Here is a 21,555-nt window from a genome sequence, read left to right as displayed (position 1 = left end):
TTTAACCCCCCCCCCACTAATGTGCAAATATATAACTTAAGCTGTATATTCTTCATCCGTTTTCCCATTTCTTGAGTTTATAGACGTTACTTTTTTGCTGTGAAATCAATTTGAAATAAAGAGTGATGTGCGGCAAAACGGATGGAAAATATTTAACTTGAGCTGTGTATTTGCACTATTGGGGAGGAGGGAGTAAAGTAAAGTGAAGTGCTTTTAGGAATGACCTACGAAAGTATTTTAGAAAATTTTTAAAATTATCTCGAAATTTAAACTCTTTTCTTCTAAGTAGCTCTTACAGTAAACTAGTAACGCCATTTCCCGCTTTCTGGGGCTATAATGAAAGAAAGGTTGAGATGGCTAGGCCATGTTCTACGGATGAAGGATGACAGATTACCAAAGATTGTCCTTTTTGGCCAACCGTCTGGGGCTACACGGAAAGCAGGTCGTCCTTGTCTGGGTTGGGAGGATGTCATAAATAAAGATTTAAAGGAAATGGTAACTTCCTGGGAGGGTGTAAAGAGGGAGGCTTTAAATAGATTAGGTTGGAGGAGGAGGAGCGTGAGTAGCTGTGTTGGCCTCAGGCGGCTTGGTGCTGTAGTGAGTTATTATTAGTAGTAGTAGTATTTCCTTGATCTGAGTCCCGATAGTAGGTGAATTTTTTTCTTTTTTTTCAGAGGAACAACTGTTTGCGAATTAAAATTCTTGGTGATTGCTACTACTGTGTATCTGGGATACCCGAGCCAACTGCAGATCATGCCATCAACTGTGTTAAAATGGGTCTTGATATGATAGGAGTCATTGCAGGCGTAAGGTAAGATTTCTCAAAGTTTAATGATTCATGTACTAACATCATGATAAAAAGCCAAGTCCACAAGCCTCTAGTCTTCAGACTTCCTTTGCAATGTCAAAATCCTGCCAATAAGAACAACATAAATCTAGACTTTTTTAAACCAAAAATGTACAAGATAAATACCCAAACTGTGTAAGCGTTGTTGGGTGTCAAAGAAAAACAAGACAATGACACGGACAGAAATACGACCTCAAAATAATCACCCGTAACCATCGTCTTTCTTGGTCTAACCTCGTTTGTTGCGAGTTTAAAGACTATCCTGTTTCATTCTTTACAAGAAGTAAATTTTGGTAAAATGAACCTAATCGTGGATGTACGAGTCTGTAGTACAATGGCTAGTATGTGGCTATACGATGAGCGTTTGGGACATGCAAAGACCCAAACTACTGCCGACAACAGATAAAATTGAGTAAATGGTGCTAGAAAATCTTTGAATCGAAGTGAAAAAATAGTAGATTTTAATAATATGTCCAAAAACGTTTCTTCCGTATCTTAAATCAATAGTTAGGCATGAGAAAGTTGTCCGTACGCTGGGTACCACGTTCACGCTAGATCAGGAACATTTCGTTTGATCCTCTTCAACACTATCTTTGCACAGTCTAGTCCCAATGAATCGAAATCCTGATATTTTTTTTTGATACCGGTGTTTTGAATGAAACTTGGATGCACCCCTAAGAGCCCAACATTAAAACTCGGAGCTACGGACCAGTTACAGTCGCCATTGATGTCACGGACCAGTGATCATCTTGATTATTTGCATATCAGAGTTTGTCTCAGATTCAGGAGACTAAAAAATACAAAATTAAAATATTTTGGAATATTCTAAATTATGATAATTATTCAGTCAAGAAAAAGACCTAAACTTAATCCTCTTGAGAATAATTTTCTGTATATTTTTCTTTGCTATGATATTTTTTTTTTGTAAAAATGACAGACTTGTGTGATTACGCTTATTTAGCATGCCTGTGATGCATTTAGCACAGTGATAAAGAGACTTATAGAATGATTGATTGGATTCAATGTGGATTTTTTTTTTCCATGAATGATTGATAAGTTACTTAGGATTTTCAAATGTCATACTAGCTTTTCAAGTGGGATTAAAATGAAATGATTTTCACAAGGAAAAATCTATAAGAAAATTTTTTACTGTAGCGTTTGAAAATAGAATTTGCTTGATAGAAAATTAAGCTGACTCAGATATCTTTTTAAACAAGGTACTCAGGTATTAAGTTACGAAAGTGCATCTGCATATATACCAAAGCTTCTGTTGCTTTAAGTCGAGAAAAGTCAATCGTAGACGATTTGTATATAAAAGAGCTCGAGGGGCTCTCCAACTTCAAATCGCTTATACCATGTGGTGTGCTCCATGAGTAGTACAGGTTTGCCATGAGTGGTGCAAATAGGCGAGGTGTGTTGAAAGATTCCTCGCGTTGCGGCTAACATGGCTCTCAGATATGTACTGGAGGTGGAGACTGGATGACCTATCGCAACATTTATTTGAAAGCTAAGCAAAAATGATTATTACAACCACCACAAAGCTGCCCAACGAAATGTTTTCTTTAACAACTTTCAAATTGAAATCACCCCCCCCCCCAAGAGTATTTGTTAAGACCAATGTGGTATCTATGTATTACTGATGTTTGTTTTCCATCGGTGACTTCTAATGGCAGAGATGATCATAAAATTTTTAGGAGGGTATGTATTCGACTAGAATTTGAAATTTCGTGTTCTATTTTTAAGAGTCAAAAGTGACTAGGCTAAAGTAAGATGCAATTTGTCGGAAATAAAAGCACTAATGTAAAATTACCATAAAATAAAACCCGGGCAGTAAAATTGGGAAAACGTGTAAAATAAGATATAATTTGTAAAACAAGGTACTCCTTAGGAAATATAAGGCAAAATTGCTGTTGAAAGACCAGTAAAGGTTTTTTTGGTCTATAATTTTTTCAGATTAAAAAAAATAACAATTAAAGATTGTATTTTTCCTAGGCTTAAAAAGGCGCTACATCTCCTCTATTTTGAAAACCAATAGGTCAAATTTTCTTAACTTAAATAAATTCAAGTTTTGTTAAAATTTAATTAGTTTAGGTCCCATGAATTAACAATCCTTTTATTTATTCATAATAAATAGGCTTTGATTTGTTTAATGTCGAAGGCAGGGTTTAATTTGAGCCCAATTCCCTGGCACTTCAAATCTTTGAATTTCTGGACATTCCCCTATAAAATTATCTTTTTTTTTTTTTTTTTTTTTTTTTTTTTTTTTTTTTTTTTTTAAAGTTGTTCTCTCCCTTCGCATGAAAAAATTCATTTATGACTTTTATCTTTTTTATCCATTTTTTTATCTTTTTTCTTATGATACACCCACTGCAAACACACTCATCAGTAAAAAAAACCTCACCTCAGCCGTAAAAAAAAAAAAAAAAAAAAAAAAAAAAAAAAGAAAAAAAAAAAAAAAAACGCCGTATGTGTCCCACTTCTATCTCAGCACAAGTGTTAAAATAAGCTGCCGTCAACGTTTGTTTTACAAAGCATGATTTTTTTTTTTTTTTTTTTTTTTCTGTCCATTGCAATACTATCCTATACACCTCTAAGGAACGCTGTCGTCTGACTTAACAAAGCGTATCATAACGATAAAGTGTGTTAAAATAGACGTCGTTACAATTTTTAAATGTAGGAATATTACCTGAAATAAAATCCTCTCTGCGGTTAAAGATAATTTACAGTCTACAGTCTTTGCGATAGCAGTCAAACTATAGCGTTACAAAAAAAGTGCCCTTTGCACGAGATCTTTAGAACTAAGAATCATGGACGTCATTTGTCAACTGCAGCTTATCGATAGTTGCATGACTGATCTCAACTTATTATTTAGTTCTTTTATCATTACTATTAAGTTTTTTATTATTAAAATTTGTATTTTTATTTATATTATTTTATATTTATTTCCTTAAAAAATTAATTAAATGTAAATTCTTTCATTCTTAAATATTTAACTGTTATTATTGTTTTTCATATCTTTTGATTTTCATACTAAAGAGAAGGAAGCGACTGAGATTTTCTTTTTATGATCACGATGAAACTGGGCGCCATTTTCTCAAATCGCCACCGAGAACTAGAAAATATCTCAAGCTCAAACCAATAGATATCAAACAGTTCGTGGTAACGAACTGTAGTAAGGAGCGACCCGGCTCAATAGTAACCAAAACTCTAAAAAATGGAATTTTGGTACCAATAGCTACATCAAAAGAATCGCATTTTAATGCTGATTTTAAATATATAAGTTTCATCAAGTTTAATCTTACCCATCAAAAGTTACGAGCCTGAGAAAATTTGGGTTATTTTAGAAAATAAAGGGAAACACCCCCTAAAAGTCATAGAATCTTAACGAAAATCACACCATCAGATTCAGCGTATCAGAGAACACTACTGTAGAAGTTTCAAGCTCCTATCTACAAAAATGTAGAATTTTATATTTTTGCCAGAAGGCAGACCACGGATGCGTGTTTATTTGTTTGTTAGTTTTTTTTGTCCTTTTTTTCAGGGGTGATCGTATAGACCCAATTGTCCTAGAAAGTTGCGAGAAGGCTCATTCTAACGGAAATGAAAAGTTCTAGTTCCCTTTTAAGTAACCAAAAATATTGGAGGGCACCTAGGCCCCCTCCCACGCTAATTATTTTCCCAAAGTCAACGGATCGAGATCCTGAGATAGTCGAAAAACCTTATAACTATGTCTTTGGGGACGACTTACTCTCCCACAGTCCCCGTGGGAGGGGTTACAAGTTCAAAACTTTGACCAGTGCTTGCATATAGTAATGGTTATTGGGAAGTGTACAGGCGTTTTCAGGAGGATTTTTTGGTTGGAGGCAGGGGTTGAGAAGAGGGGGGTATGCTGGGGCAACTTTCCATCGAGGAATTTGTCATGGGGGAAGAAAATTTCCATGAAGGGAGCGCAGGATTTACTAGCATTACTTAAAAAAAACAATGGAAAAATAAATATGAAAAAGTTTTTTTTTCAGCTGGAAGTAAGCAGCAGCATTAAAACTTAAAACGAACAGAAATTATTACCCATATGAGGGGCTCACTTCCTACTAATACCTCGCTCTTTACGCTAAAGTATTTTTATTAATTTCAACTATTTATTCTGCGGCTTTTGTTATTCAGGGGTCATTCTTAATGAATTGGGACAAAATTTAAGCTTTAGTGTAAAGAGCGAGGTACTGACGAGGGGGCGAACCCCCTCATATATGTAATAAAAACATGAGAATACAAAAGTTCTTTACGTAAGCTAATTTATAAGTTACGTATATCTTTTACTTATAAAAAGATTCGTAAAAAATTAAAAGTTCTAGTTGCCTTTTTAATTAACCGAAATCGGAGGGCAACTAGGCTTCCTCCCCCGCTCTTCTTTTCTCAAAATCATTGGATGAAAATTATGAGAAAGCCATTTAGCCAAAAAAAAATAAACATACAAACTTCGTTTTAATTATTCCTCTGCGGAGAGCCAAAATCAAAACATGTATTGATTCAAAAACGTTCAGAAATTAAATAAAAAAATAAGTTTTTTTAAATGAAAGTAAGGAGCGACATTAAAACTTAAAACGAAGAGAAATTACTCCGTATAGGAAAGGGGATTTTCCTTCTCAACCCTCCGCTCTTTACGCTAAAGTTTTTTACTGTTTTAAAATGTAGAGTTAAGAGAAAGAGTCAAACTTTAGCTTAAAGAGCGGGGGGTTGAGAAGGAAAAGCCCCTTTCATATACGGAGTAATTTCTGTTCGTTTTAAGTTTTAATGTCGCTCCTCACTTTCATTTAAAAAAACTTGTTTTTTTTTATTCTTCTTTACAAATCGTCACCTGTTATATTACTATGAAAAAGATATTTTATAATTTTTTAGCCATTAAGTCACTAAGCACTTTGCGTTCTATCTAATTCTTAACATTTCTAGAAGGATCTTCAAATTCATGAATCCTCTTCAGTATGACCTTTTACAAAACAAGTGTCACCAAAGTGACACCCACTGCCGCCTAATCACCTAAGAGGACTTTTTTTTCTACTTATACCCTTTATTTCTGACGCCACAAACTTGTTGGATTTTATCAAAAGTATAAATAGCCTCCTATTTCTGTGTGAGCGCGAATTTAGGTACTTCTTATATTCGTAGTCTGAGAACTGATAAGCAGCAGTTTAACCCTCTAAAATCTTAAAGATACGATGTTAAACACGCAGGGTACCAGTGACGAATTGGCAAAGCAAGAGGCAATAATTTTTATATCTTCTGTGCAGCTGTTTCAAGGATCTATCACCCTTACTGACCCTATGCCGCTGCTTTTTTAAATGCAGTTGAGTAGTGAATCTCCTTCCAAATCCTTTAGAACTGTTATGGTACCTAATATTTTGAAAAAGGGGAAATTCCTACCACGCATAGTAACTATAATCCAATTATGACTTACTTTGACTCAAGTCTCCTGTGGGACGCAGATTGGCATAGAGAGTAGACGTTCCTCTTCCATCCTCTTCGGTCCTTGGCGAGCGGTTCCGTTTTGCTCAGTATGATGTTTGGCATCATCAGGAACTTTATCAGGCTGTTGTGTTGGACCACCGCTTCCTTGGTTGACTTCAAGAACGGTTCCAACTAGTGTTGGTAAGGTCAATGTCATCTATCGTCTTTGCTGGTAGATGTGGAGGGATTCACAGCAGGGGTCCAGACCATCTTAAGTTGCGCAGGGCTGCGTGAATTCTATCTCGGTATTTAAAACAGTAAGTAAGGTTTTTGAGTGCGTCTTTTCCCTAAGTTGGGGGCCTGGTTTGATCCTGGTTTTAAAGTTTTGTCCCAGCTTCCACAGATGGGTCTTTGTGTCGAAAGAATAAAGATTTTGGTTTGAGAGGGGTACCCATAAAAGGGCAAAAAAAGATATTTTTTCTCTGGTATTCTCGTTACACTATAAACCGGTGGTCTCTTACATAACAATCGTCTGAAAACCCTGTTTGAATCAAGTTAGTTCATGCTAAGCACAGTTAAGATATGGGAAGATTTGCATAAACTACACTCTGTTCTTTAAAAGAGTGAAGCGCATGTCTTAAGAAATAAGAGGATATGGATAGTACTTCTTACTTTAGAAATGCTTGGTCACGTGATGTCACTGATAAACCGGGTTAAATATCCGATAATTATTAATGACCATCAAGAGAGCTGGAAAAGACACTCTGAAGAGAATGCGTAGAAAGCCACAGTTTCCCCGATACAGTGCCAGCGCATGGTAGGAAAAAATTTGTCTCCGAGCACCAAATAAGTTTATGTGCTTTAATGCATGATCGTATATTACGCGGTTGCGTGTTATATGTATTTGATTTTTTAGCACTGCAATTGGCCATTAATTTCTTACGGTACAGTGGCCTGGTCAACTAGACTCAAATTCAGTCACGTATGATCCTTTTAACTAAGGCACATAAACTTGTCCAATAACTAATTCAGCATGCCATAGAATTATGCGTATCATTTCAACCAATAGATAATTTTCTAGGAGAAAAAGTAATGCAAAAATATACTATAATGGCGCAGAGGGATTGACTTCTGCTTGATAAAACGGGACCCGGAGCAACAACTCCCCTTTAGCTGCAGCAACCCCCCGCATGACCACATGATCGAGAAAAATTTTGGCTCCATAATTTTGGGGTACACTAACTTTTTTTTGTGTTTTGTAGGATCTTCTAAACACCCAGGAAATTGAGGTTTGAATTTCAAGTCGTTCAGATGAAAGATCTTTGGCCAATGTTTATTTCTTTTCCTTCAGTATTTGACTCCACTTAGCCCAAGCACTTAAAGACATAAGATCTGATCTGATCGGAAAAATCTTTCTTTGCCCTTTTCGTGACTAATTGTTGGGGAGCTCGTCCTGAACAATTCTGTGTATGAGTTTCCTCTGGGCCAAGGACTTACAAACATAAGTTTCAAGTTGATTAGGGACAAAAATCCTTTTCCGAATTACTGGCTCCCGAACAACCCCCTTCCCCGGAAAACTATATGATCCTCTTGGTCCACAGAATGATCCCTAAAAGTTTCATGACAGTCTGATTCCCAAGATTAGATATTCCTCATTTTTAACCATAAAAACGCCCAGAAGCACATTTATTGGATCTCACAACTATTTTGAAAAAGTGACAAATTTTCTCAAAATTTTGAGGATGCCTTAGGCGGTTATGGAGGGTTTGAACCGAAAAATAGCACATAAAGAGGCTGGTTGCCTCTTAGCTATTTTTTGAACTTAAAAAGGACCACATAAATTTTGATTTCGAATCAAGTGAGCCCCATCCAAAGCTCACTAACACCCTTTCCCCAACAAGTGACCCGGGAAAAAAAGTGACCCCGGGAAAGTGAGCCCCATCCAAAGCTCACTAACACCCTTTCCCCAACAAGCGACCCGGGAAAAAACTATAAACTGAAAGCATCTCATTCTTTATATTGGCGACTAGACCGTTGCCTCTGGAAAAAGTTATAACAAATATTTTTTATAACAATTGTCGCTTTGTATTCTTCGTGACTGTCAAGTACCGGTGCAGAAGTTTCAGGAAAATATCACAATGTCAAAAAAGCAGCCTTTGTACTGTCTCTGTTGAAATAATTAGCTTATCGTGCAGAACATTGTGAATCCTTTGTCGGATTTTATATCTTTTTTGCAAACTTTATATCTCAAAAATAATATTTCAGACAAGATTGATAACCGAAAGATATGCTTTTTTTCATAAAGTTTACACCTTTTCAGATTAAAGTTCATTTATTAAACATTGATGGATGATTTAAATTTTTCTGATAGGTCCTGTTTGTTTTTCTCTCATTATTTTATATTGATAATTAGGTAGCTTGAGGATTTGACCGTTTAACTAACACAAATATTATGTCCAATGTCATAAAACTATTCCCATCCAGTCCAAGTAGCGACATGTAAGCTTGTTTTATTACTAAAACGAATTTCAAGTTAAGTAATTACAAAAGGCCGATAAAGTCCTTATCAGTTGCAACAATTTAATTAATAGAACAGCGAATTAACATTTACTGGGAATCTATTCTAGATTTAAGCTTAGTAAATTTTATTTCGTCACTATTGGACTCCATCCGTACTGAGCTCCGCCCCCTTCGTCTAAAATTGGTTAGATGGTTAAGCATTAAACAGTTTAGTTTCGAACTGTAAGTAAGGAGCAACTCGGCTCAAAAGTAACTGAGACTCTAAAAACCAGAGTTTCGATATATATATATATATATATATATATATATATATATATATATATATATATATATATATATATATATATATATATATATATATATATATATATATATATATATACACATCAAAAGAATCAGCTTATTATGCAGATTCCAAACATAAGAACCATTAAATTTAGTGTTACCCATTAAAAGTTGTTACTACCCTGAGAAAATTTATCTGACTTTCGAAAAAAGGGTGTTGGGAAACACCCCTAAAAGTCAAAGCATCTCAATCATCATCACACTATCAGATTCAGCATAATAGAGAACCCTATTGTAGAAATTTGAAGCTCCTATATATAAAAACGTGGAATTTTGCATTTATTGTCAAAAGAAAGATCACGGATCCGTGTTTTTTTTCAGGGGTTGGTTGTACCGAGCTAGTGGTCCTAGAACATTGGGAGAAGGCTTATTTGAACTGAAATTAAAACATTTAGTGCCCTATTTTAGTGACCAAAGAGATTGTAGGGCAACTAGCCCCCCTCTCACGCCACTTTTTCTCCAAAGTCGTCTGATCAAAATTTTGAAATGGGTTATTTTGTTCAGCATAGTTAAAAGGCCCAATAACTATGCCTTTAGGGGTAACATGACCTCCCACTCCCCAAAAATTAAAAGAATTAAAGTTAAATACCTAACAACAATAAAGTGAGTTACTCGCCAATATCTGCAATTTGCACAAAATCCAAACAAATATGAACTGCCATCGACGGATACTAACGAAATATCCGCTATCTGTGTTTTCTTCAGTATTTTCATTTGGTCTTTAAAAGCCCCCCTTTTTGATCGTTTTCTTTCTTTATGTTCTGGCAGGCCAGTGTGGCTTAAAAATTATCTTGGTTAAACTTCGTTGAAATGAGGATACTGGGACTGTTTTAAAAACATTTTTAGTTTTGAAGGTCGTATTTTAATGTATGTTTGTTATGTATTCATTTGTGTTTTGGTGAGGACGACCGTTGGATTTAAGGTGGAAATATTCATTTGAGGTTAGTGTGCCACTGTCTTACGAAAAAAGTCCCTATTGTTCTACCTGTTGTTTCTGTTTAATATAACTAGGTTAAATTTGTCGGATGAAGGACGATAGGCTGCTGAAAATTGAGCTTTTTTATGGTTCAATCGAAGTTAGATGGATAGGAGGAAGAGGTTTGGTGAAAGAGGTTCGGTGAAGAGGTTCGGTGAAAATATTTAAGAGACGTGAAGACTTTATGGGCGAGAATAGAGAGGAAAGCTCTGGATATTGTACGGTAGAGGTAAGTTATAGGCAGCTATGTTGGCTTCGGCTCACTTGCTGCTGCCAAGAATTTAGTATTAGCAGAAACTTGTAAATAATATAATCATCCAGTTAATCATTAGCCATGACTTTTATTCCAATAATTGCTACTGACATTTTCTTCTAGAACTGAAACAGGAGTTGATGTTGACATGAGAATTGGTGTACATTCTGGAAGGGTTATAAGCGGCTTATTGGGAATACGAAAGTGGCAGTTTGACGTTTGGTCTACAGATACGACAATAGCCAATAAAATGGAACAGTCGGGACGGCCTGGGTAAGAATTTTGAATGGTATTTCTTTTGAGAAACGTGTTTAAAAAGGGGAGGGAGCTTTTTCCTAGTCGTCAATTTGCATGAATCAGTTGGTCACTGTCAAATCTTTAAGATATCACCTAAGCCAGAAGAGGCTCTTATACACCCAGAGCGAGTTTCGTGAGCCAAAGACTATTAAACTGTATTATATTCCCTTTTGTTTAGGTTCATGCTCATGTATTCCATATATTAAAAAATTAAATTTATAAAAAGAGAACTAGAAATAAATAGTTCTAAACATTTAAGGTGCCTACAATTAAAGACTTATTAAAACTGTAAAAGAAGCAAAATCACAAATATTAGCACGGAATCCTTCGGAACGGAATACGATATAATTTGCTCTTTACTTAAAACATTAAATTTAAGAAAAGGGTCAAATTAGGACTCGAGTTTTTGGGTAAAATAAGTATATTATACAGGCTTAGTCAGCAATTCAATTTTGTTGAGTTGATGATGGAGAGGGAGAGAGTATAAATGAAAATTGTGAACAAATATGCGAAAACACATCCAATCCATCTACAAATCCAAGCTATCTTAGAGAAACTTGTGAGAATCAATATACATAATAATGCATTGAAACCGTAATAAATTATATCCTATTTTGTGAAATGGTAATGGAATCCCTCCATTATCTCTCCCTGGGAAATGACATCCCCCCTACAGCACTTGATAATTTTTCGGTCGTTTGAAGTCATACATCTTTACTTCTTTACTGACTTGCGGTGAGAACCAGAGAGTATACTGTCCTCCCCGTCACCAAATCATCATCGAGCGACATCTACTAAGCATTTTCTTCGATCAGCTGTAGCTTCTTGGGAAATCATCAGCCAGTCCTTGTCCCGTTTTGACCTTGTATCCAGAATCTCCCATGACCTTTGATTTTCATCCAGTTTTTCCCACAGGCTCTCCTGTTGACCTCCGTTTTCGTAGGGTTGTATTTTGAAAACAATGATTTCCCAGCAGGTCGTGCCAATGGGACGACGAGGAGCTTATAGTCGCATTTTTAAACAACTCATGGTAACGAATTGTAAACAAGGAGCGATTGGACTCAATTGTGGCCGAATATCTAAAAAAGTAAATTATATTAACAACAGATACATCAGAACACTTGACTTTTTCAGATGATTCCAAAAATATAAAGTTCATTCAGTACAATGTTATCCATTAAAAGCTATGAGCCTCAGAAACTTTGCCCGATTTTCGAAAAAGGGGGAAACACTCCCCAAAAATTGAACAATTTTTATGAAAGTCATGCCATCTGATTCAGTCTATCAGAAAACTCTGGTTACTGGTTTCAAGCTCGAATATTCAAATATATGGAATTTTGCATTTTTGTTGCAAGAAGAAAGATAACGGTTGTGTTTATTTTTTACGGGGGGGGGATGGGAAGTGCTTTCCAGGGTTGATTGTATCTAATCAGTAATCCAAGATGATCGGTAGAGGGCTCATTTGATAGGAAATGAAAATTTCTTGTGCTCTTTTTAAATGACCATTAAGACTTGAAGGCAACTAGTCCTTCTCCCACGCCCTTCCCCTTCCCAAAGACGTCTGATCAAAATATTGAGATAGCTATTTGATTCACATAGTTCAAAGGTCCAATGGTTATCCCTTTGGAAACTATATGATCCCTCATAGTCCCTGGGGAAAGGACTGTAAGTTATACATTCCGCCAATTGTTCAAATATTGTATTTGATATTTGGAAATACGCGTATTTTTTCCTTTTGGGTGGGGGGGGGGTAGAAGGGGGTTGAAAAGGGGATTTCCTGGCATGATTAAAAAATGGTAAGAAATTAAATGCAGATTATCAAAAGGGTGTATCTTAGGAATTGATTTGGGAATCAAGTTGGAACTTTCAGAGAAAGCTCAGGGGAAAGGTCAATTGACAAAAAGCAATATGTGCAAGCTACTACTAATACTTACTACCACTGCTAATACAGCTGCTACAACTACTTTAATTGCTACTTCTATTGCAGCTACTACTAACGCTAAGAATATTAAGAAAAAAATTCAGGAAGTGTTGAGGGAGAGCTCAACTAAATCAAAGCACACTATGTATATAAAGGCTATTAAAAATGCGTATCGGAAATTTTAGAGCAATGGCAATTTGTATTGAACTGATACTTCCTGGGCTTGATGAGAGGGATGTCATGCTGAACAAAAGGCAACATAAGATAATATATTTATTTTGAAAAATTTATATCACAAGCCCCGAAGGGGTTGCGATTTGAATTTAGGAGCCGTAAAAATACAAAACAAACAAAAAACAAGAAAACTAAAAAAAAATGAAATCAATACCCCAACAACATTAACAGAGTAAGGAAGCATTCTTTAGTCAAAATAATTAAAATGTGTAACATAAGTCTAGACATGAGTCTAGGGGTATTAAGGTGAAACGCTTAGAGAGCATTTCGGGGGAGGGGGCTCAATTAAAGAAAAAACTATATGCATACAGGTTTTTATAATGGCATATAAGCAATACCATAGACAGTGTAGCGATATCATAGAAACTTTTAAAAGAGCTGATTCGTTTGGAAATGAAAAGTTCTATTGCTCTTTTTAAGAGTAAAAAAAAAGTTGGAAGAAGTTATCGCAGGAAAGGCTTATATTATTAAGTTGGAACTTTTGGGTATGCTGTGGCTGATTTTAAACTCACCAAAGGGCTACGACTACTTTTACTGAGATTAAGGGTAGAAAGCTGAAACTTTCATGGAGTTTTAGGGGGGTGTTGAAAAAAATAAAACACACTCTTTACAAGTAGGTTGTCAGAAGGGCTATCAGTAGTATCCCAGGATTGGCCTAGCCCTGGGGTGTTAAACTGAAACTTAAGGTAATTGTAAGGGGTATGTTGAACTAGGAAAAATGTGTATACTACTACAGTTGCTAACACTATTACTACTGTAACTACTACTATAACTGCTACTACTACTAAGACTGCTATTGCTACAACTACTACTATGACGAGTACTAGTAGTACTACTGAAGCTAAGGATATTTCAGTGAAACGTTCAGGGAATACTGAAGAGAATAGTAAACTAAATTGAAACACGCTATGTGGATGCAGGTTATTAAAAGTTTGTGACAGTTATACCTCAGGAATAGTTTAGAGTATTGGGTTGAAACTTTCAGTGCATTTTAAGAGAGATTTTAAACCGTCTATAAGGTATTGCAATATATATATATATATATATATATATATATATATATATATATATATATATATATATATATATATATATATGCACTGAAAGTTTCAACCCAATACTCTAAACTATTCCTGAGGTATAACTGTCACAACCTTTTAATATATATATATATATATATATATATATATATATATATATATATATATATATATATATATATATATATATATATATATATATATATATATATATATATATATATATATATATATATATATATATATATATATATATATATATATATATATATATATATATATATATATATATATATATATATATATATATATATATATATATCCCTGCTACTTCTACTACTTCTATTAATCCCACTTTTACGGCTATGGGTATTGAGGAGACATTTTCAGAAAATGTTGAGGGCAGAACCCATAAACTTTCAAATGACGATAGATTTTTTTATTTAGACAGCGGAAACATGTACAAAAGTGTAAAGATTTCGATTACATATACATCGATCATCATCAGTAGAAATTTCAGTATTTCTACTGATGACTATTGCTGTATATACGATCGAAATATTTAGACTTTTGTACCTTTTTTGTTCGTCATAGGAAGACAGTGTGGTCTGAGAAAATGATACCTAATTTACGGTATTATATCCAAAATACGTTGGGGGGGGGGCGTCTTAAATTAAATTTAAGCACACTGTGTGAATGCAGGCTTTCAAATCAGCAGCCGTATCAGCAATTTTTCAAATTTCAACCGTATCAGCAGCATATCAAGAACTAATCATAGAATTAGGTTGAGACTTTCAGAGCATGCTAAGGGGTTTGTGCAGCTAATAAAAATGGATTATGTGCATACTATTACGTCTAGTAGTAGTACTACTACTACTGCTGTTAATACCAATATTTCTAAGGCTAGCATTATCAGTGGATCTTTTAATGACTTTTAAGGGGGATGTTGGGCTAAATCAGAACACACTGTGTGGATACAGGTTATCAACATGATGTGTTGGAAATATCTCAGAAAGGGCTCAAAGTATGAAGTTGAAACTATCACGGCAGTAGGAGAGGATGTTGCGCTAGACCTTAAAGGCGCAATATGAATACCATTACTGCTTACTAATAATACTACTACTGCTACCATTAGTGCCAAGGGCGTAGCTATATAATTTTATCGGGGGAGGTGGGCAAGAGGTGATGCTATTCAAGCGGTAGCGAAAAAAGTAACTACTTAACAAATACTATACTTGATGAATTTTAAAATATTATGCAATTTGTTATAAACAGTAAAGACACATTGAACAATCATAAATATAAGTGCTGGTATTTGGCTTTTACTAAAATTGTCAGCAATGAGCTGCTGCAGACGATAGTAATATAACGTAAACAAACTTTTGGGGGGGCGAAGGTGAATGTCGTAAACACTCGGATTTTTTCAGCCAGATTAACTACTTGTGTTGCAGTACGCATGCCCCCTCCATTTCACCCAAAGCGCTCGCCCAGCACAGGATGCCCAACCTCGTAATTGAACCAAGCTCTATCAAACAGTTCGTGGTAACGAACGGTAGTAAGGAGCGACCCGGCTCAATAGTAACCAAAACTCTAAAAAATGGGATTTTTATGCCAATAGTTACATCAAAAGAATCGCATTTTAATGCTGATTTTAAATATATAAGTTTCATCACTTTTTCAAAGTTTTTTACTGTTTTAAAATGTAGAGTTAAGAGAAAGAGTCAAACTTTAGTGTAAAGAGTGGGGCGTTGAGGAGGAAAAGCCCCTTTTATATACGGAGTAATTTTTGTTCGTTTTAAGTTTTAATGTTGGTCCTTACTTTCATTTAAAAAAACTTGTTTTTTTTTGTTTAATTCTAAGAGGCCCGGGTATCGCGCTATTCGTTTGCTCGTAATTTTGAATGGATTTTGACTGTAAGGTTCAATTAGTTGTACTGAACTTGTAATATACGTGATTTTACTAAAATTTTAGTTATGATTTCTTATTAAATTAATTTATTTGTTGGTTCATGGATTTAAATCAAACAGTTCGTGGTAACGAATTGTAACTAAGGTGCAACCTGGCTCAATAGTTATCAAAACTCTAAAAATTGGAATTTTGATATCAATACATGCATCAAAAGAATCAGATTTTTAGGCTGATTTCAAATATATAAGTTTCATCAAGTTTAGGCCCATCAAAAGTTACGAGCCTGAGAAAATGTGCCTTATTTTCGAGAAAAGAGGGAAACACCCCATAAAAGACATATAATCTTAATTAATCACAACATCAGATTCAGCGTATCATAGACCCCTAGATCACGGATGTATGTTTATTTGTTTTTTTCCCAGGGGTAATCATATCGACCCAGTGGTCCTAGAATTTTGCAAGAGGGCTCATTCGAACGGAAATTAAAAGTTCCAATGTCCTCGTTAAGCTACCCAAAAAATTGGAGGACAACTAGGCCCCTTCCCACGCTCATCTTTTTCCGAAGTCACCAGATCAAAATTTTAAGGTAGCTGTTTTTTTAAGGGTGTCGGCAGAAAATTTTTCTGGAGGGCAGATGCCAAAATGACAGTGACGGTTGGGTGACAGTTTAGGTGGTTTAGGGCACCAAACTACGACTTTACCACAAAGAGGACGAACTTGCAATCAATTTAAAATTCTGAGAAGCTAATTGATTTAAAAGTTTCAATAACTATATTTTAGGCTTCTCATTTGCAAAAGAAGTAGTGACAAACGGTGGCAGTACTGGATTCAACCAAGTTGATTCGCTTTATTTGTAATGAAATTAGACTAAGTCTGATGATCTGTAATTGTGTATCAGCTATAATGAAGGGGGGGTGAGTTATTGCTTCGGTGGGGGTAGTGTAGATTCCTACAAAAATAAATTTAAATGGACAAATTGCTTACTCTTCCTGAGGCTTCGCATAAATGTTGAAAAGCGTAGGGGAGAGTAGGAATTAATTAAAATGTTTTGTTTATACAGCTAAAATGTTACGTTCCCATATCTAAAAGCACATAGGTGGAAAAGGCAAGATAGGTCGTAATCAACCCCGCCAAGAAATTCCTTTGGGGTGGCAAATGCTGCTAGGAACTAAGTTTTAAGAAATTTTAAGTGTTAATGTTTTTCTTTTACTATTTACATGATGTACTTCAATGCATATAAACGAATGCATGTAATGTATTTATCGATAAGAAAACTCTATTGTAACGGTTGTGATGGCTTCAGTTATGTATTGAATAAAAAAAAAACAAGTTTTTTAACTGCAAGTAAGGAGCGACATTAAAACTTAAAACGAACAGAAATTATTCCGTATATGAAAGGGACTGTCCCCTCCTCAACACCTCGCTCTTTACGCTAAAGTTTGACTTTTTCTCGAAACTCTTCTTTTTAAAACAATAAAAACATTTAGCGTAAGGAGCAAGGCGTTGAGGAGGGGGCAACCCCTTTCATATACGGAATAATTTATGTTCGTTTTAAGTTTTAATGTCGCTCCTTACTTGCAGTCAAAAAACTTGTTTTTTTTATTTAATTTCTGAACGTTTTCGAATTAACGCATGTTTTGATTTTGGCTCAAGGAACATGAATAATTAAAACGAAATTTGCATATTAATCTTTTTTTGCTAAATGGCTTTCTTATAGTTTTGATTGGACGATTTTGATAAAAATAATGGGGCGGGGGAGGAGGCTTAGCTGCTCTCCAATTTTTAGTTACTTAAAAGGGCAACTAGATTCTTTTTAAGGATTTTTTTTTTAGTAATAAACATACGTACCTTACGAATTAACTTACGTAACGAACTTCTATATTTGTGTATTTTTATTACGTATATGAGGTGTTTCGCCCCCTCGTCAGTACCTCGTTCTTTACACTAAAGCTGGAATTTTGTCCCAAATCCGTAAGAATGACCCCTGAATAACAAAGACCGTAGAATTAATAGTTGAAATTACTAAAAATGCTTTATCGTAAAGAGCAAGGTATCTTGGAGTAGACGGACCCCCTTATATACGGAATATTTTATGTTCGTTTTAAGTTTTAATGCTGCTTATTACTTCCAGTTGAAAAAAAAATATTTATTTTCTCATTTTTTTTAATAATGCTAGAAAATCCTGCGCCCCCTTCATGGAAATTCTCTTCCCTCATGATAAATTCTCCCATGGAAAGATCCTCCCACGCAATCCCCTCCCCTGACCACCACCACCCCAACGCGAAAAAGTCCCCCTGAAAACGTCAGTACAATTAATAATAACCATTACTATATGTAAGCAATGGTCAAAGTTTTGTAACTTGCAGCCCCTCCCCAGGGGACGATGGGGGATTAAGTCGTCCCCAAAGAAATAGTTAGTAAGTTTTCGACTGCGCTAAATAGAATGGCTATCTCAAAATTTTGATCCGGTGACTTTGGGAAAAAAAGAAAAAGAGCGTATGAGGGGCCAGGGTGCCCTCCAATTTTTGGGTTACTTAAAAAGGACACTAGAACTTTTAATTTTCGTTAGAAAGAGCCCTCTTGCGACATTCTAGGATCACTGGGTCGATACGATCACCCCTGTGGAAAAAAAACAAACAAACAAACAAATTAACACGCATCCGTGATCTGTCTTCTGGCAAAAAATACAAAATTCCACGTTTTTGTAGATAGGATCTTGAAACTTCTACAGTAGGGTTCTATAGTACGCCGAATTTGATGGTGTGATTTTCGTTGTGTGATTTTCGTTAAGATTCTATGACTGTTAATGGGTGTTTCCCGCTATTTTCTAAAATAAGGCAAATTTTCTCAGGCTCGTAACTTTTGATGGGTAAGACTAAACTTGATTAAACTTATATATTTAAAATCAACGTTAAAATAAGATTATTTTGATGCAACTATTGGTGTCGAAATTCCGTTTTTTAGAGTTTCATAGTTCGCTACCGCGAACTGTTTGACAAGATCAAAAGTTTCTCAGAGTCAGAATTTCCATCCATACAAACAATATTACTCCTTTTCATCCAACCGAAATTCATTAGTTGTAATATTAAGAAGGACTTTTCATCAAAATTACTGTTCATCGCCAATTTTTTAAGTATGTTCAAATTATATCCAAAATTGAAATTACAAATTTAAGCGTAGGACGGTACTAATTAACGTACAATTATTGATTTATACATTTTGAAAGCAGTTAACCAGGGATTTAATGGACCAGTACCTCAAATTATATCTTGATTAGTTGGATATGATTTGGGAAACAATCAGAAATTAAATAAAAAAAAAGCTTTTCAACTGAAAACAAGGAACAGATTTGGAACCTATTTGAACAGAATAGTCTTTGTGTGAAGGGGGCTGTCTGCTCCTTAGCTCCCTACTCTTTACTGTGGCTTTTTAAGATTATTCAAATCACTCAAAACTTTTGCGTAATGAACAAAGTACTGAGAAGGGGACATTCCCACTTATATATAGAGTAATTTATATTTATTTTAAGTTTTAAACTTGCTCCTTACTTTAGTTGAAAAACCATTCCTATTTGTTTAATTACATTTCATGTCACACTAAAATTTTATGAATACAATACTTTGGTAGCGCAGAAAAAAATATCAATATTTCAATGATTTTCATTTGTATTTTGATGGATAATCAAACAGCTCGTGGTACCAAACTATAAGTAAGAAGCGACCCGGCTCAATAGTAACCGAAACTCTAAAAAATGAAATTTTGATGACAATCAATATACCAATAGAATTGGCTTATTATGCTGACTCCAAATATAATCAAATTTAGTCTTATCCATCAGAAGCTACGAGCCTGAGAAAAATTGTCTGATTTCTGAAAAAAGGGGGAAATATCCCCTAAAAGTTATAGAATTGTAATGAAAAACACGTCATTAGATTCAGCATATCAAAGAACCCTACTGTCGAGGTTTCAAGCTCGTATCTTCAAAAATGTGGAATTTTGTTATTTTTGCCAGAAAAAAGATCACGGAAGCGTGTTAATTTTATTTTCCCAGGAGTGATCCTATCGATCCAGGGGGGCCTGGAACGTAAAGAGATGGTTCATTCTTGTTCTAGTGCCCTTATAAGGGACCAAAAAAATGGACGGCAACTAGACCCCATCCCACACCACTTTTTTCCCAAAATCTCCGATCAAAATTTCGAAATAACTTTTTTCAGCATAGTTGAAATGCCCAATAACTATGTCTTTGAACATAAAATGACCCCTTAAAGCCCCTGGAGAAAGGTTTTTAAGCTATAAATTTTCCCATTGTTTTATTTTTTATTGGGAAGTATGTATATATTTTTCGGGTGGGAAGGGAGGACGAATTTTCTGCCGAGAGAACTTTCCATGGAGAGGGAAGTTTCCAGGGGGTGAACTTTTCCGGGGAAATTTTATACTGGGTGAATCCGCCAGAATTACTATTCGAAATTTCTTTATATATCTTGCTTTCTCTTTACCGATTCAATTTTACGCGTGGAGATGTTAAGGGCAATTGTCAGGGGTAAATATCCGCCAGAATTGAATTGTCCAGAGGATGCTTCTATAGGGAGGGAGATTTTTCCGGTGGAGGTGGAGCCAGGTATCCTGGCGTTATTTAAAAAATGATCAGAAATTAAACAAACAAAAGAGTATTTTCAAATGAAAGTAAGGAGCAACATTAAAACTTAAAACAAAACAGGAATTACTACGTTGATGGGGAGGCGCCCTCCTCAACATCTCGCTCTTTACACTAAAATTCAAATTTTTTTTCCAAATTCTTTAAGAACGACTCCTTCAACACAAGGGTCATTTAATTAGAACAATAATTCACCTTTTTTTTTAAAGTGCCGAAATACTGTAGCGTGAAGAGAAAGTGTTGAGGAGGGGGCAAACACCCTCATATATACAATAATTTCTGTTCGTTTTAATTTTTAATGTTGCTCATTATTTTCAGCTGAAAAAACTTTTTTTTCCTTTATTTCATGAAGCTTAGAAACTAACATTTTCCTAAAGACAATGGAAAAAGTATGTCAATTAAATTGAGTATATAAAATATATATAAAAGTATATAAAATGAAAAAAATAAGTAATAACAAAGAATAAACAAAAGAATAGTCTACTTACAAAAACAAAGATATAACCTCCCAACATTCAGCTCTGTTGAGCAATACCGGAGCGTTGGACGGATATTTTTTAACAAAATTGACAGTTTTGACTTGGTTATCAAACACTAAAATATTTAATGCCTTTAGACTCAGTGTTTATAAAAAGTAACGCATTATCAAAGTAGTTTGTTCTAAGTAAAACATTAAAACTAAGATTAAGAAAATAAGATAAAAAAAAATTAAGTCAATATTTTTGTTTAATTTTGAATACTGAAAACCAATATATTTGACACCTTTATACTTCATAATTGTAAAAAATTAAATCTTTTTCAGTGACAACTAGATAAATACAATCACTCCTGGAAAAAAAATGATAATAAAACGCAAAAAATGTGTCAGTTCAGGGGGAAAAATATAGAAATTCCCAGCATTCCTTTCAAGGGAAACATTTCTGATTATAGAGGCTTCATATATCAGCTCATGGGTACTCTTGCAATGCAAGAAAAGTTGACGGCGTATTTTTACCGAAATTGCCCCTTTTAACTTGTTTTTCTTGTGTTTCTATAAGCATACGAACTTTCTTGTGTACAGATAACTGCACGAATTACTAATAAACAAATACATATTTAGGATCATCATAAAAAGCTGATAT

General features: G+C 34.8%; 1 protein-coding gene across 1 annotated transcript in view; it reads left to right on the top strand.

Moving 5' to 3' along the window:
* LOC136034127 (adenylate cyclase type 2-like) overlaps window positions 1–21,555 on the top strand; it is a 143,785-nt gene that overhangs the window by 47,216 nt on the left and 75,014 nt on the right. Inside the window, exons 8-9 of the mRNA XM_065715287.1 lie at window positions 675–811; window positions 10,504–10,653. Of these exons, the coding sequence (XP_065571359.1) occupies window positions 675–811; window positions 10,504–10,653 (287 nt within the window). The remainder of the gene's footprint in view (window positions 1–674; window positions 812–10,503; window positions 10,654–21,555) is intronic.

This window comes from Artemia franciscana, chromosome 12 (assembly GCF_032884065.1).
Source record: "Artemia franciscana chromosome 12, ASM3288406v1, whole genome shotgun sequence".
NCBI lineage: Eukaryota > Metazoa > Arthropoda > Branchiopoda > Anostraca > Artemiidae > Artemia > Artemia franciscana.
This window is presented reverse-complemented; position numbering and strand designations above follow the sequence as displayed.